This window comes from Oncorhynchus keta, chromosome 35 (assembly GCF_023373465.1).
Source record: "Oncorhynchus keta strain PuntledgeMale-10-30-2019 chromosome 35, Oket_V2, whole genome shotgun sequence".
NCBI lineage: Eukaryota > Metazoa > Chordata > Actinopteri > Salmoniformes > Salmonidae > Oncorhynchus > Oncorhynchus keta.
The window spans coordinates 37,523,645-37,541,482 of record NC_068455.1 but is presented as its reverse complement, the minus strand read 5'-3'; the positions used below and the strand labels follow the sequence as shown (position 1 = coordinate 37,541,482).

The 17,838-nt window shown below is 42.7% G+C and overlaps 1 protein-coding gene across 1 annotated transcript in view; it reads left to right on the top strand.

Moving 5' to 3' along the window:
* The window catches only part of LOC118368464 (rab3 GTPase-activating protein non-catalytic subunit), a 29,304-nt gene extending 12,458 nt beyond the window's left edge, over positions 1-16,846 (top strand). Inside the window, exons 20-34 of the mRNA XM_035752587.2 lie at positions 1,241-1,454; positions 1,883-1,980; positions 2,215-2,320; positions 2,631-2,791; positions 2,873-3,047; positions 7,542-7,709; positions 7,799-7,905; positions 8,083-8,149; positions 8,228-8,298; positions 8,653-8,688; positions 8,815-8,889; positions 9,984-10,199; positions 10,285-10,587; positions 12,343-12,507; positions 12,679-16,846. Of these exons, the coding sequence (XP_035608480.1) occupies positions 1,241-1,454; positions 1,883-1,980; positions 2,215-2,320; positions 2,631-2,791; positions 2,873-3,047; positions 7,542-7,709; positions 7,799-7,905; positions 8,083-8,149; positions 8,228-8,298; positions 8,653-8,688; positions 8,815-8,889; positions 9,984-10,199; positions 10,285-10,587; positions 12,343-12,507; positions 12,679-12,831 (2,115 nt within the window). The 3' untranslated portion in view covers positions 12,832-16,846. The remainder of the gene's footprint in view (positions 1-1,240; positions 1,455-1,882; positions 1,981-2,214; positions 2,321-2,630; positions 2,792-2,872; positions 3,048-7,541; positions 7,710-7,798; positions 7,906-8,082; positions 8,150-8,227; positions 8,299-8,652; positions 8,689-8,814; positions 8,890-9,983; positions 10,200-10,284; positions 10,588-12,342; positions 12,508-12,678) is intronic.
* Positions 16,847-17,838: the final 992 nt, after the last annotated feature.

The following is a 17,838-nucleotide window of genomic DNA, read 5'->3' as shown; positions in this document are numbered from 1 at the left end:
GTACATCCAAGGGCCAGCCTTGACAGTCCCTCTTTGTGGCACCTGTCTACACGAATGAACAGTAGTCCTGGTGCGACAAAACTAGAGCCTGTAGGACCTGCCTTGTTGATAGTGTTGCAAAGAAGATAGAGTAGCGCTTTATTATGGACAGACTGTTGTCTCTGTTGTATCAATGTTTTTACCATCACAGTTTACAATCCAGGGTTACTCTGAGCAGTTTAGTCACCTCACCTTGCTCAATTTCCATTTTATTTATTACAAGATTTAGTTGAGGTTTAGGGTTGAGTGATTGATTTATCCCAAATACAATGCTTTGAGTTTTAGAAATATTTAACTTATTCCTTGCCACCCAGTCGGACACCAACTGCAGCTCTTTGTTAAGTGTTTCAGTCACTGTAGTAGCTGATGTGTATAGTGTTTAGTCATCCACATACATAGACACACTGGCTTTACTCAAAGCCAGAGGTATGTCGCTAGTAAAGATTTGAAATGGGCCTAGATAGCAGCCTTGGGGAATTCCTGATTTCTACCTGGATTATGTTGGAGAGGCTTACATTAAAGAACACCCTCTATGTTCTGTTAGACAGGTAACTCTTTATCCACAATATAGCAGCCATAACGCAGACTATGATCGATAATGTCAAAACCCACACTGAAGTCTAACTAAACAGTCCCCCAAATATTTTTATTATAAATTTCTCTCAGCCACTCATCAGTGCTGCATGCTGAAAGTCTGTTGTTAATTTGTTTACTGTGAAATAGCTTTGTATCTGGTCAAACAATTCTTTTTTTTTTTGAGGCAGTAAAGGGGGCTTTACTATTCTTAGGTAGCGGAATTACTTTAGCTTCCCTCCAGGCATGAGGGCACACACTTTCTAGTAGGCTTAAATGGAAGATGTGGCAATATCATCTGCTATTATCCTCAGTAATTTTCCATCCAAGTTGTCTGACCCCGGTGGCTTGTCTTGTCAATCATTTTTTTTCACCTCTTCCACACTCACTTTACGAAATTCAAAATTACAATTCTTGTCTTTCATAATTTGGTCAGATATACTAGGATGTGTAGTGTCAGCGTTTGTTTCTGGCATGTCATACCTACAATATGTTTGCTAATCGTGTCAATGAAAAAAATGTGGGTCCCCACAAGGATAGAAGAACCAGCCCATACACACCCTAAACCTGTGAGCACAGCATTCTGAACTACTCTTCTTTTCTCTCTTTTCTTCCTCTTCCTATCCAGACGGAGGTTGCCGGTGTAGAGGAGGAGCTAGCCCGTGTCTCCCTCATCCTGCAGCGCTACACCGAGCTCACCTCCGGCTCCCGCCCCTCCGTCTCATTTGCCCAGGACTCCCCTGACGCATCACTTCCTGTACGCGGCTTCCTGTCCCAGATGGAGTGTGAAGGAGAGGAGATCAGGGTGGTCCCAGGGCCTGACGCAGACTGGACACAACTGGGTAGGAGGAACGCACGCACACACACACACACAAGTCACATTACCCCTATACAAATCTACCTCTATCACTCCAGTATCTCTTGCACATTGTAAATATGATATTGGAACTGACTGACCCTATAAAATGTATTCTTGCTTTCTCGTGTTATTTTTGTATCTTGTGTTTTTGTTATACCTTATTATTTGTAGTATTACATTGTTATTGATTACTGCATTGTTGGGGTTAGAGCTTGCAAGAAAGGCATTTCACTGTACTTGTGCACATGACATTGAAAATGTGTAAAATTGCAGGAAATTAGCTTTAATTAAAACTGCTACATTTTCCATTCGCTCCATGGCAAAATGTGTAATTGTGCCCGTGACATTAAAACGTGAAACTTGAAACCTATGAGTATAAAGGGTAAGACTGTGTTGTTGTTTACCCTGTAGGGAGCTTTCTGTTCTGGGGCTGTCTGATAGGCGAGAGCCCTCTACAGAAAGTCTGTGACACACTACAGGAGACAGGCATCAGCCCACAGCATTTACTGGTGAGGAGAGGGAGGGTGGTACGGCAAAAGGATGGGAGTGTGACGATGCTTTTTACCTGTGCTTCAGTGCAGGGACATTTCTTCATCTGCCCAACTGTATGTATTCATCCATCTTTTTTGATCCGTACCTCAGATTCAAGGAAGGGGAGATTTGGGTATGGGAGGAAGAATAGACTCAAATAGACAACATGGATGAGTTACATTTCCTTATGTGTGTGTTGTTCTTTCCCTCAGTCTCTGCTGCTGAGTGTATGGCTGCACAGAGAGAAGGAAGTATTGAAGAAACCAAAGGCCGTCAGACACCTACACACACTCCTCACTGCCCTCAGCTCCATGAAAGGTGTGCAATCACATCGTATTTTGTAAGGTGGTCTGTGCTGTGATACAATTGAGTTAGCATTTGGGTTGTGGTTAGATAATAGGTAGTGGAGTCCACAGGAGGCTAGTGGCACCTTCTTTGGGGTGGACAGGTTTGTAGTAATGGCTGGAGCAGAATTGTGGAATGGTATCACACGTATGGTTTCGAAGTGTTTGATGCCATTCCATTTGTTCTGTTCCGGTCATTATTATGAGCCATCCTCTCCTCAGCAGCCTCCTGTGGTGGACTTCCATTGACTTTCAGAGACGTCTCTGTTTCCTCCTCTCCTTAGGTGCGGTGGAGTCGTCGTGGGACATGCAGTGTGTCTCCCCCTGGTGGCAGCAGGTGCGGTCTGCGTGTGTCCAGTCACACAGTGCTGCTGCTGCCCTGCTGGCTGCAATAGTGGCTCACCGCGCTGCCAAGGATAACATCACCAGCCTGGCCGAGACTAAGGTAACACACACACACACACACACACACACACTGATGTATGTGTGCTTCATCACTGACTCTGTGTGTGTGTGTGTGTGTCAGTTTCAGTCAGAGTGGGAGGCGGTGTCGTTGGAGCTGGAGCAGTGGGCGGTGTGTGTGAGACAGCTGGAGGACGTGCTGGCCCTGCAGACGCTGCTGTGTGTGGCGCCTCTTAAAGGAACACCAGGGGGCGCCACACCACACTGCTCAGTCAAAGCCCTGCTGGAGGGGGGCCGAGGTACTGAACGAATACTTAACCTCTCTGGGATATTCAGGACGGTAGCGTCCCACCCCGTCAACAGCCAGTGAAAGTGCAGGGCGCCAAATTCAAAACAACAAAAATCTCATAATTAAAAATCCAAGCATACAAGTATTTTACACCATTTTAAAGATACAATTCTTGTTAAGCCAGCCACAGTGTCTGATTACAGCGAAAGCACCACAAACGATTGTTAGGTCACCACCAAGTCACAGAAAAACAGCAATTTTTCCAGCCAAAGAGAGGAGTCACAAAAATCAGAAATATAGATAAAATTGATCACTGACCTTTGATGATCTTAATCAGATGACACTCATAGGACTTAATGTTACACAATACATGTATGTTTTGTTCGATAAAGTGCATATTTATATCCAAAAATCAGTTTACATTGGCGTGTTATGTTCAGTAGTTCCAAAACATGTGGTGATTTTGCAGAGAGCCACATCAATTTACAGAAATACTCATAATAAACATTGATAAAACATACAACTATTATACATGGAACTTTAGATAAACTTCTCCTTAACTTGTTATGGCTGCAATCCCCCTATCGGGATAAGTGTCATCAACAACCGCTGAATAGCATAGCGCTGCATTCAATAAATATTACTACAAATATTTATATTCATGAAATCACAAGTGCAATATAGGAAAACACAGTTTAGCCTTTTGTTAATCCACCTGTCGTGATGCTTTACAGCGAAAGCAATCCAAGCGTTTGTGTAAGTTTATCGATCGCACGATAAAACATTAAGTACATTTAGCATCAGGAAGCTTGGTCACGAAAATCAGAAAAGCAATCAAATTAATCGTTTACCTTCGATCTTTGAATGTTTTCACTCACGAGACTCGCAGTTACACAACAAATGTTCCTTTTGTTCCATAAAGATTATTTTTATATCCAAAATACCTCCGTTTGTCGCGTTATGTTCAGAAATCCACAGGAAAGAGCGGTCACAACAACGCAGACGAAAATTCCAAATAGTTTCCATAATGTCCACAGAAACATGTCAAACGTTTTTTTATAATCAATCCTCGGGTTGTTTAAAAAATATATAATCGATAATATATCAACCGCAAATGTCTTTCACAGTAGGAGAGGGAAAAGCAATACCTATCCAAACTCTGTTGCGTGAGCAAAACTCATGTGACCACTTAACGCAATGTTATCGTTCTGGTTCAATTTTCAAAATAAAAGCCTGAAACTATGTCTGAAGACTGACACCTTGAGGAAGCGATAGGAAAAGGAATCTGGTTCATATCCCTTTAAATCCAGCAAAGGGAGGCTATGGAACATGGAGTTTTCAAAATAGAAGCCACTTCCTGTTTTGATTTTCCTCAGGGTTTTGCCTGATAAATCAGTTCTGTTATACTCACAGACAATATTTTGACAGTTTTGGAAACTTCAGGGTGTTTTCTATCCAATACTAATAATAATATGCATATATTAGCAGAATGTACTCCCAGGAATCCCAGTTCCACAATAAATGTTTGATTTGTTCGATAAAGTTCCGAATTTATGTACAAATACCTCCTTTTGTTAGGGCGTTTGGTAAACAAATCCAAACGCACGTGCAAGTCCAGACGAAAGAAAGGTCTGACGAAAAGTCCAAAAAGTTATATTACATGTCGTAGAAACATGTCAAACGAAGTATAGAATCAATCTTTAGGTTATTTTTAATCATAAATCTTCAATAATGTACCAACAGGAGAATTCCTTTGTCTGTTGAAAAGCAATGGAATGCAAGCTAACTTTCACGTGACCGCTCGTCACGAGCTGGTGAAAATCTGCTAGACACCTGGCTCAATCCCCTCTCATTCGGCCCCACTTCACAGTAGAAGCATCAAACAAAGTTCTTAAGACTGTTGACATCTAGTGGATGCCTTAGGAAGTGCAACATGACTAATATCCCACTGTATATTTGATAGGCTATGAGTTGAAAACCTATAAACCTCAGATTTCCCACTTCCTGGTTGGATTTTTCTCAGGTTTTCGCCTGCCAAATGAGTTCTGTTATACTCACAGACATCATTCAAACAATTTTAGAAACGTCAGTGTTTTCTATCCAAATATACAAGTTATATGCATTTTCTTGCTTTTATGGCTGTGTAGCAGGCAGTTTACTCTGGGCACCTTATTCATCCAAGCTACTCAATACTGCCCCCCCCCCCAGTCACCAAGAAGTTAAGAAATACTATAAGAAATAAAACAGGCTGTGGCTGCGAATCCGTAGGTAAACGCCCCTTTCCGCCCCGTCTCCCTAGAACCCAATGGAAAGATCCGGATCACGTTCTGCGCATGTGTTACTTGGCGCACAAATTTGTGTGTTCACTTTTCTCACTGTCAATCGTGAATGATAATTATTTTTTGGAGCGAATTTTTGAGCAGTTGGTGTTAACAAACTGCAGCATACCTGTGTTTTGATTCAATCAAAGCACATGCATTACGTGACATTTCATTCCAAAAATCATGGGCATTATTATGGAGTTTGTCCCCCCTTTGCAGCTATAGCAGCCTCCACTCTTCTGGGAAGGCTTTCCACTAGATGTGGGGACTTGCTTCCATTCAGCCGCAAGAGCATTAGTGAGGTCGGGCACTGATGTTGGGCGATTAGGCCTTGCTCGCAATCTGCGTTCCAATTAATCTCAAAGGTGTTCGATGGGGTTGAGATCAGGGCTCTGTGCAGGCCAGTCAAGTTCTTCCACACCGATCTTAAGAAATCATTTCTGTATGCACCTCGCTTTGTGCACAGGGGCATTGTCATGCTGAAAAAAGAAAAGGCCTTCCCCAAACTTTTGCCACAAAGTTGGAAGCACAGAATCGTCTAGAATGTCATCGTATGCTGTAGCGATAAGATTTCCCTTCACTGGAACTAAGGGCCTAGCCTGAACCATGAAAAATAGCCCCAGGCCATTGTTCCTCCTCCACCAAACATTACCGTTGGCACTATGCACTGGGGCAGTTAGCGTTCTCCTGGCATCTGCCAAACCAAGGTTCGTCTTTTGTACTTCCAAATGGTGAAGGGTGAGTCATCACTCCAGGAACATGTTTCCACTGCTCCAGAGTCCAATAGTGGCGAGCTTTACACCACTCTAGCTGACGCTTGGCATTGCGCATGGTGATCTTAGGCTCCTGACGAACAGTTATTGTGCTGACGTTGCTTCCAGAGACAGTTTGGAACTCGGTAGTGAGTGTTCCAGCCGAGGACAGACTATTTTTACTTCGCTATGCGTTCAGCACTTGGTGGTCCTATTCTGTGAGCTTGTGTGGCCTACCACTTCGTGGCTTAGCTGTTGTTGCTCCTAGACATTTCCACTTCACAACAACAGCACTTACAGTTGACCGGGGCAGCTTTAGCAGGAAAGAAATTTGACGAACTAAGGTGACATCCTATGACGGTGCCACGTTGAAAGTCACTGAGCCATTCTACTGTCAATGTTTGTCCATGGAGATTGCATGGCTTGTGTGTTTGATTTTAAACACCTGTCAGCAACGGGTTGTCCAATTTAAGAAGAAAAATATATATATATATATATATATATAGCGTATTTTTGCCCAGTGGCGCGCGCTGTGGCCGCATGAGAGAGAAATGCCACCATTCACACGTCATCCTGAGATCTCATAAGAACTGGCCGGAGAAACAATGTCCGTAGGGGGAATAGCAGGTAAGTGAGAGTTGAGGGTGTGGGGGTGGTCTGACGGTAGAAACTATTGGCCAGTCTCAGTTTTTTGCCATGTACTACCCGCTTCTGAGTGATTGAATCGGGGAGAACAGGGCGTGGCTGGGGGTCCCTGATGATCCTCTTGGCGTTCCTGCAGCACCTGGTGTTGTAGGTGTCCTGTAGGGTATGTAGTGTGTGCCCAATGGTGCATTCGGCTGCACGTATCACCCTCTGAAAAGCCGTGCGGTCGACGGCGGTGGAGTTGCCGTACCAGGCTGTGACGCAGCACGACAGTATGCTCTCAATGGTGCTCCTGTAGAACACTGAGAGGGCCCACGGGGACAGGCTGAATTTTTTTTCAGCATCCTGAGGTTGAAGAGTCGCTGTCGTGCCTTCACTACGGTGTCCTTGTGGTTAGACCATTTCAGCTTCATTCCAATAACGTTATACTATGCTATTATAAATTGTCACTGTGATCTTGCAGACATTGATTCAGCTTTGATCTACCGGTAACTATTAAACAAGCACCATTTGCCAGAGTAGCCTGTTCTCTACGAGTAGAGCAGAGACTGTGTAAAGTACAGAATCCCACACATGCGCAGAAGCTTCTAGACCTTTAACCCCCAGGAAGAAAGATCTAGAAAAGTCAGATCCGCAGCCACTTTGAATAAAAAGCCCATAATCCTTACATTAAATCCTTGAAGGAATCTCAGATCTGAGAGGCTTGGGATTGGTGAGAGTGGTAAAGTGAAACTTTGGTTTCACCAATCCAATCACATGAACAGTAGATCCCTTTTTCTCTCTAAGGTGGTATAGCAGACAGTGTGGCTAAGTGGGTGTTCAGGCAGGACTTGGCCCCTGAGCAGCTGAAGGACATGCTGCAGAGGAGGGGGGAGGCCCAGAGAACAGAACAGCCCTCCCAGCCAGTGCTGAGGGAGAAAAGCCAGGAGGATGCAGACTTCAATAGGGCAGCAGGTGAGTGGGTATTCTATGGTCGCTAAACTGATTCCTCTATAGGAAGTGCGGTTGTTGTATTAAAGAGTGTGTTTTCTGTGTTCCTCCAGAGCTGCTGGTGTCTGTGTGTCAGCGTTTCCCAGACTCCCTCTCTCCTGACCTGCTCTTTGCCCACTGCTGCTGGGAGTACGTGGTGCAGTGGAACAAATACCCAGAGGTTTGGCTCCAAACAGTACCAGCACACAGACACTCACATCTATACACATTTCAGTTGAATGCATTGTTGTACAACTGACTAGGTTATCCCCCTTTCCCTTACAGACACTCACATCTATATATACACACACACACAGTTTAAGGTGTAAAAATCGAATGTTTTCCTCTCTCCCTGAAGGAGGGGCGGTATCTGTGTTGTGCAGTGGAACACCTGAAGCTCGTCTCTAGTCCTCACATCCAGCTGGGTCAGACAATACGGAATCATATTTAATATTCACGCTGTGTGTCCCTTGGGTTGTACTATAAGAGTCTTTCTCCTGCAGGCATCTCCTCAATGATGTGGAACACGTTCATCATTAAACGTTTCTCAGCTGCTGCTTTCCTTATGGAGAAGGTGAGCAGCAATTTCTTTTTTGTGTGTGTATGTGAGAGAGTTCTGATGCATGAAACGTCACGATCATAATTATTTTTTATAATGCTCTTCACTTTTCAACTGAAGGCGATAAAACTGACATTTCACTTGTGTAGAAATATGATTTTACATTTAGTTTGGTCGAAGTTGTAGGGTTTTCTGCAGACATCAGCTGAAATGTACCAATATATTTGCATAGCTGAACATTCTCACGCTATTACAACTGTCACAAGATTAGTATTTCATAGTGGGACTCAAATGGGTTCTGTTTTCACCAGAAAACTGGTGTCCTATATTTTTGTTTCATGAAAGATTGTTTGTGTTTCCTCTCCACAGGTGGGGAAGGCCCCTAAAGACCGCCTGTGTCGACGGGTGAGCAGAGCCCTGCTCTATTCAGCTACACATCTACCTCTCTGATTCGGACTTGTTGAGCTTGGGCTGTGAATAGACGTGCACATAACGGTATATAACATTGGTGGTGTCTCTGTGTGTATTCAGGATGTGGGAATGGGAGACGGTGCCACGACATCATTCCTGGGCTCCTGTGTTGCGCTGCTACAGATTCTGATGGAGGTACACACAAATAGATGGATGGATGCATACAGTTAGGCAGATTAACTGCAGCACAGGTAAAAAGCATGTGCTGCATGCAAAGTGGATGTAAGTACAAGAGGATTTGTCACAGCAATGATGTACCATTCAGGGCTCGAAATTAAGGGCTTCCCGTCTTCCCGGGCACAATAAAAATACAAATAAATTCTGTGATAGTTCAAAACAGACGTTGGGACGGTTCTAAATAGAAGTTGGGGGACCATAGGCCAGAAAAATATAAAATACAACAGTGGTTCCATACTAAAATGTTTAAGCACAAAGACGAGGCTGCTGAAACGGATCACAACATTTAGCTTAAAAGTTGCTAAGCTATGAATAATTCACATTACAAGAGCAGCAATGTGTTCACTCCTCTCAGCCATATGCATGAATGTTCCAAAATGTCATTACGGGAGAACAGCATTCTCAAACGTGCAACTGATGCGAGAGGTTTTTAAAATGCGATGGATATTTGATTTATTTAACCTTTTTTATTTAACCTACTAAAATGTACAAAAAGCTATGTAAGTGGTGGTGTTCAGAACGGTCAAGGCCACCATTCTTCAGTGACTGAAGAGGGAAGGTGAAGCAGAGAAAGTGAAGGCTGGGAACACACACATTCTTTATTGTATAGGCTATTGTTGTTTTAATGGGGCAGCTGGTGGTGGAATGTAATGTCACTAACTTAAGTTTATTCAGTTACCAGTTCACAATAACATAGTTCTCTCTTAGATAAGATGCTCAACATTTTTTTCTTAAATAAATAATATAGACTGTATCTGTCTCGGAAATACACACACACAACAAAATCATTGCAAATGACCTAGACCAATGTTGGCATATCAAAAACATAAAAATAAAAAAATAGTATTTTAATTTTGGGAAAGTTCAACTTCAGTTTGGGACAGTTGAAATTGCACTTCGGGACGAGGAAACAAGTTAGTCGCGAGCCCTGGTACCGTTGCTGCAGCATTGAAAAATGACTTTTGAACTAAAGCTTGATAGTGGTAGATTGATAGTGGCAAGTGAGGCTTTTCCTTGGTAACTCTGAACCCCTTCCCCCCCCTCTCATCCAGGCAGACTCTGGGATAGAAGAGGTGACCCCTCCAGAGCTGTGTGTGGAGGAGGTGTGGGGGGGAGCGGAGGGTCCTGCCTCCATAGTAGAGTTAGCCCTGGAGCAGAGGGGAATCCACTACCCCCTTGTACAACACCACTGTCTCCTGGCCACTCTACTACACACTGCTATGACCTTCAACCTCCGGGTCAAACCACTCAGTCTGTTCGACAGCAAGGTGAGACAAACACATGTGGCGTAAACCAGAGAGTACACACATGCATAACACCTACAGTATACTCACTGCAAGTCTTTCCTTCCAGGGTAAGAGTGCCTTCTTCAGAGAGTTGGTGTCCATCCAGCTGATGCCCAGCGGAGATATGGACCCTGGACTGGTCTCTCTTAGACAGGAGTTCCTTCTCAGGGTGTTGACAGGCTGGGTGAAGACCCAGAGTGAGGGAGGGATGGTTCCTGCATCCACCCGGCTGGACCTTGACTCAGGGGACGAGACGTGGCCCTCTCTGTGTCTGGACCTGGGGACCCTGCTGCAAGTCAACCCAGACATCCTGCGCAGACACCTGGTGTGTGAGCTGTACAACCACGGCCTGGACCCCCGGGCAGAGCAGGTAGGTAGTCATAAACACCAACAACTCCCTCAATACAAAATACATGTTACATTATACACACATTAATCAAATGAATATGATCACTCAAAGTACAGTGCCGTGCGAAAGTATTCGGCCCCCTTGAACTTTGCGACCTTTTGCTACATTTCAGGCTTCAAACATAAAGATATAAAACTGTATTTTTTTTGTGAAGAATCAACAAGTGGGACACAATCATGAAGTGGAACGACATTTATTGGATATTTCAAACTTTTTTAACAAATCAAAAACTGAAAAATTGGGCGTGCAAAATTATTCAGCCCCTTTACTTTCAGTGCAGCAAACTCTCTCCAGAAGTTCAGTGAGGATCTCTGAATGATCCAATGTTGACCTAAATGACTAATGATGATAAATACAATCCACCTGTGTGTAATCAAGTCTCCGTATAAATACACCTGCACTGTGATAGTCTCAGAGGTCTGTTAAAAGCGCAGAGAGCATCATGAAGAACAAGGAACACACCAGGCAGGTCCGAGATACTGTTGTGAAGAAGTTTAAAGCCGGATTTGGATACAAAAGATTTCCCAAGCTTTAAACATCCCAAGGAGCACTGTGCAAGCGATAATATTGAAATGGAAGGAGTATCAGACCACTGCAACTCTACCAAGACCTGGCCGTCCCTCTAAACTTTCAGCTCATACAAGGAGAAGACTGATCAGAGATGCAGCCAAGAGGCCCATGATCACTCTGGATGAACTGCAGAGATCTACAGCTGAGGTGGGAGACTCTGTCCATAGGACAACAATCAGTCGTATATTGCACTAATCTGGCCTTTTATGGAAGAGTGGCAAGAAGAAAGCCATTTCTTAAAGATATTCATAAAAAGTGTTGTTTAAAGTTTGCCACAAGCCACCTGGGAGACACACCAAACATGTGGAAGAAGGTGCTCTGGTCAGATGAAACCAAAATTGAACTTTTTGGCAACAATGCAAAACGTTATGTTTGGCGTAAAAGCAACACAGCTCATCACCCTGAACATACCATCCCCACTGTCAAACATGGTGGTGGCAGCATCATGGTTTGGGCCTGCTTTTCTTCAGCAGGGACAGGGAAGATGGTTAAAATTGATGGGAAGATGGATGGAGCCAAATACAGGACCATTCTGGAAGAAAACCTGATGGAGACCTGAGACTGGGACAGAGATTTGTCTTCCAACAAGACAATGATCCAAAACATAAAGCAAAATCTACAATGGAATGGTTCAAAAATAAACATATCCAGGTGTTAGAACGGGCCAAGTCAAAGTCCAGATCTGAATCCAATCGAGAATCTGTGGAAAGAATTGAAAACTGCTGTTCACAAATGCTCTCCATCCAACCTCACTGAGCTTGAGCTGTTTTGCAAGGAGGAATGGGAAAAAATGTCAGTCTCTCGATGTGCAAAACTGATAGACTTACCCCAAGCGACTTACAGCTGAAATCGCAGCAAAAGGTGGCGCTACAAAGTATTAACTTAAGGGGGCTGAATAATTTTGCACGCCCAATTTTTCAGTTTTTGATTTGTTAAAAAAGTTTGAAATATCCAATAAATGATGATTGTGTCCCACTTGTTGTTGATTCTTCACAAAAAAATACAGTTTTATATCTTTATGTTTGAAGCCTGAAATGTGGCAAAAGGTAGCAAAGTTCAAGGGGACCGAATACTTTCGCAAGGCACTGTATATTAAAAAAGCGGAAGCTAGCCTGTGTGTGTGTGTGTGTGTGTGTTATCTGTCAGGTGATGTTGGAGGTGGAGGATAAGGACGTGTTGGGTTCTCAGCTGTTGGTTCTAACAGGCCAGAGGCTGAGCTACTCCCTGCTTCACACCCAGACCCAGACCAAGCCCGCCATGGAGCTGCTGGCACGCCTCCCCCCCACACTCTGCACCTGGCTCAAGGCTATGGTGAGACCAACCTCTGTGTTACCTTACAGGGTGATTTAATTAGCCTGAATTAGCCTAATTCAACCCCCTAGTGTTGCCTGGTTTACTGATGGTGTTTTGTATTTATCTCTGCGTGTGTGTGTGTGTGTGTGTGTGTGTGTGTGTGTGTTTATCTGTGTGTGTTATCCCCAGGATCCTAGTGAGCTGGGGTGCCTGTCGGTGCCCCTGAGCCAGACCAGCAGGCTGGTGAGCCGCCTCATAGAGATCCTACCTGAGAACCACGGCCAGTACAGCCTGGCACTACACCTACTGGAGGCTGTGGAGGTCCTGCAGGGAGAGGATTGAGTGAGAGGGGGGAGGAGAGCAAGAGGCTCAGGAAGAGAGATGGCCTGTGTGCAATTCCGTTCCTGCTGTCATTGCTAGCATCCAGGATAGGAGTGAGAGAGTAAACTGTTGAAGTAGGAAATATATAGGATTATACAACTATCATGTACAGGAAGGAGATGTCAGGGAAATGGCCACCCTGTTTGAGAGGAGGCTCATGTGTTCAGTTGAAAAAATGTAATTGTAAATGAAAGATGGAGGGATAATTGTTTTGTTTGAAGTCTGCATTTCTGAAGGGGATATGCTATATGAGCATGGTGTTATATATCCATTTGTTTTTGTCACTTCCTACTTATTATTTTTTTAAACTTTGTCTGTCAGCTATACCTAGCAGCCCCTGTACTGCCCATTCTAACAGACTTAACAATCCAATCAAAGGGGGTTGCAGGGTGTGTTTGTGTGCCATATCATTGTTTAGTAAGCATCCCTTTCTCTTCACCTGTCCCTCAGATGAGTAATGATGATGTATGTTTAGATAGAATGGATAATCTGGTTATTTATACATGCTGCAGTACTGTACTAGCTGTGCCTGTACCCTCTGTACTGTTCTACACCCTGGCTGAGGAACCCCACTGGGGGCAGACAGAACAGACTAAATGCTCAGCATGGTCTAGCTTTGGTCTCTTTCTCTCTGGGTCTGGGGTAAGAGCAGTCAACGCTGGTCATGGTGGTACTTTCCATTCCGTATTCTTTCCGGACCATTCAGGTAGACAGACTGTTTATAACGTTTTGTACAGTAGCTCACTGACCACATCCAGAGGGTGATGGGAATCACTGACTATTTGATTACTGTAAGGTAGCGCAATTCCCAACATACCATATCTGGCTTCCATGTGTATTATGTTGGTCAATATTCAAACTAAAGTAAATAATTATTTAATGAGTTTGGTATAGGAGTATTATACAGAGGTTTGCATTTACAAGTAAAAATATGGAAGAACAATTACCCAAAACCACAATCATCATAGTTTGTTGAAAACGTCTTAGGGCTGAAACCCCGTTAACGGGATCGATATGACAACAGCCAGTGAAAGTGCAGGGCGACAAATTCAAAACATCAATCTCATAATTAAAAGTCCTCAAACATACATGTATATCTTATACGGTTTTCAAGGTAGTCTTGTTGTTAATCCCAGCACAGTATCCGATTTCAAATAGGCTTTACGGCGAAAGCACCACAAGCGATTACAAAAAGTCAAAGAGATAAAATTAATCACTAACCTTTGATAATATTCAGCAGATGACACTCATAGGACTTCATGTTACACAATACATTTATGTTTTGTTTGATAAAGTTCATATTTATCAAAATATGGGTTTACATTGGCACGTTACATTCACTAGTTCCAAAAACATCCAATGATTTTGCATAGCCACATCATTCAACAGAAATACTCATCATAAATGTAGTTGATAATACAAGTTATACACATGGAATTATAGATATACCTCTCTTTAATGAAACGACTGTGTCCGATTTCAAAAAAACTTTACGGAATAAGCAAACCATGCAATAATCTGAGACGGCGCTCAGAATAAATAGTCACAATAGCCGCTATGTTGGCGTCAACATAAACAGGAAATGACATGATAAATATTCCCTTACCTTTGATGATCTTCATCAGAAAGCACTCCAGGAATCCCAGGTCCACAATAAATATTTGTTTTGTTCGATAATGCCCGTTATTTACGTCCAAATACCTCCGTTTGGTATACATATCCAAACGCTCATTCTGGTCAGAGTTACGACCAGACAAAAGGATCAGGATTTTGCCTGCCATATGAGTTCTGTTATACTCACAGACATCATTCAAACAGTTTTAGAAACTTTTGTGTTTTCTATCCAATACTAATAATAATATGCATATATTAGCAACTGAGACTGAGGACCAGGCTGTTTACTTTGGGCAACTTATTCATCCAAGCTACTCAATACTGCCCTCCAGTCATAAGAAGTTTTAATGAACTCAAACATCTCTTCTTTACTTGTCACATAAGATGAGTTACATTATGACTTCCATTTCAACATTAAACTTGGAATAAAAACCAAAGCACTCAGAATTGTACCATCCCCTATATATCCTCTCAACGCACACACAAACTTGAATCTGACTTCATGTCTGCCCTTTGACTTGATTCTCTCAGTAGGTATCTTACTGTACTGTGTGCCTCCATAGGAGTGATTCAGAAGTAAATACGTTTCCCTTTCCTTGAATATCACTGACATGTGCCCTTTTTTGGGAGAGGTGTCGTGTATCAACCCAAAAGGACTACATAGCCCTTACACCAGATGATAATTCTCTCCTTTCTAAAATAAATAACACAAAATGATTGCTGAACCAGCCATCCTCACTCTGCATGCAGCAACAACATGCCAGAGTCAATGTCACTTATAGTATTGTGGGTAATGTAGTTTTGGCACTGCTAGACAGTGGCTGTCGCTCTGTTACCCCTCTCAGTACTGTTGCTAAGCAGGGTGTGTTTCTTTGTTGACCCCTGGTTGTCCTGGCTAAGTTCAAGCAGATTGACCGGATCAGAGGGTCATTTGCAGGTTGACCTGCCTGTGCCCACTGAGGTGTAGCCTATAGTGTTGCCTGAAATTGAATTTTATGAATGCCCATCTGTGGTAAGCCTGCCATTTGTAAAACAAACAAAAAAGACGTCTGGTCTGGACAGGGCCCCCAAAAAAGACGTTGGCTCATGCTTACTGGGGTGTAGCCTACTATGTCGACACCCAATGGAATTTTACGAATGCCCATCCATGTGGTAGGCCCACCATTTGTTAAACAGGCCGTTGCATTGGCATTAGTCCTGATTCCTGTGACTAATCAATTTGCCTATTTAAGCTCTGAATATCAGCTACCCAACTTTATTGACTGTACGTTTGTTTATCCCATGTGTAACACTGTTGTTGTTTGTGTCGCACTGCTTTGCTTTATCTTGGCCAGGTCGCAGTTGTAAATGAGAACTTGTTCTCAACTGGCATACCTGGTTAAATAAAGGTGAAAAGAAAATAATAATAATATCCACTGCCTCTCACCTTCCCAACGTGGATGGCTGAATCTGGGTCTACTAAGTTGCCTAAAACCTTCTCTCCTTTCTCACTGACCACAAAGTCATGTACCACTAGAGCCCTGAGAGAGAGAAATTACTAATATATACACATTTTTGTAATGGAAAGAGCAGTTCCTCATGTTTTGTACAATCATCCTCACCATCAACAATAAATACTTATGTACGGTGTCACAGTTTGTGTTCCACAGGGAGACTAAGCTAGTTGTTGACGTAAGAGGACTAAGCTGCTACATACTATGTAGAGATAGAGTTTAAGTAATTGCTATTCACAATGATCAATGTGGCAAATAGAGAGAGCATTACCAGGCAGTTTGTAAGTCTTCAGTAACTGCGTAGTGCAGTAAGGAGACTTAGCATTACTGGCTGTGTGAGTATAGGTAGGCACTTACCAAATTGGGATTTAGCTAGCCCTAGCTAAGATGACGCAACCTTCAGAAACAACCTTGAATTCTAAGAAATTAAAGTAATCGCTAGTGTAAGAATACTTGGCAGCAGTAGTACGTAGCTTTTCCAGGGTTGCTAACACCTTCAAAAACAGCAGCCCAGGAGGTTCCACTGTCAAACCAGATGTCCAACACATTTTCTCCACGCTCATAGTCTGTTACCTACTCCTGCTTTACTCTGATAAACACACAACATGTTAACCTTCACACACGGCGCTAAAATCATCTCCGAATGATACAACCGTATCACTGACTTGTGAGTGAATGCAGCCGTTACAGTGCCTTCAAAGTATTCATAACCCTTTGACTTTTTCCACATTTGTTGTGTTATACAGCCTGAACTTAAAATGGCTTAAATTAAGATTGTGTCACTGATCTACATACAATACCCTATAACATCCAAGTGGAATTATGTTTTTACAAATGTTTACAAATGAATTAAAAATTAAATGCTGAAATGCCTTGAGTCAATAAGTATTTAACCCTTGTGTTATGGCCTAAATAGGTTTGGGAGTAAAAATGTGCTTAACAGGTCACATAATAAGTTGCATGGACTCACTGTGTGCAATAATAGTGTTTAACATGATTAAATCTACTACCCCACACATACAGATAATTGTAAGGTCCCTAAGTCGAGCAGTGAATTTCAAACACAGATTCAACCTCAAAGACCAGGGAAGTGTTCCTATGTTTTGCAAAGGGTAGATGGGTATAAAAAAAGCAGACAATGAATACCCTTATAGCATGTTGCAGTTATTAATTTGACACTTTGGATGGTGTATCAATAGACCCAGTCACTACAAAGACACAGGCGCCCTTCTTAAATCAGTTGCCAGAGAGCAATGAAACAGCTCAGGGATTAAACTATGAGGCCAGTGGCGATTTAAAAGGTCATGAACAGTCAAAATCCTGTTTTTCATGAAATTGGGTGATATTTGGATGAAACCATATCAAAATATTAAACATTACTGGCTTCTACAATGATAAAGTTACTGGTTCACTCTCTCATTTCAAACATTTGGATTTAGGAGGCAGGATTTTTAAGGGGACAGGGTGACATCACCCTAACTCTCATTTTAATACACCAATGGTAACATGATATTCTCTTACCTAATCTCAATAAGTACCCCCTTGTAACCAACAGTGGAAAAGGTGTGTTTGGATGTGCATGGTTTTTATAGCTAGATATCTACTCTACTGGTGCCAAAATGTTACTTTAGGATGTTAGCAAATATAATTACGTTTACACTATTCATCTTTGGCAAATATACTTTTGTCTGTGTCTGGTGTTAGCTAGTTATTGGCGAGCTAGGTCTTCAGTCGGCATGGAACAATAGGGGGAGGGTCATTCAAAACTCTGACGCAGTTGTCATGCCAACACACCCGTCAGTGCTATCAAGAGACATGCCAAATGGGAGATGTATATTTTTTTAAATGCAATCAATATTGT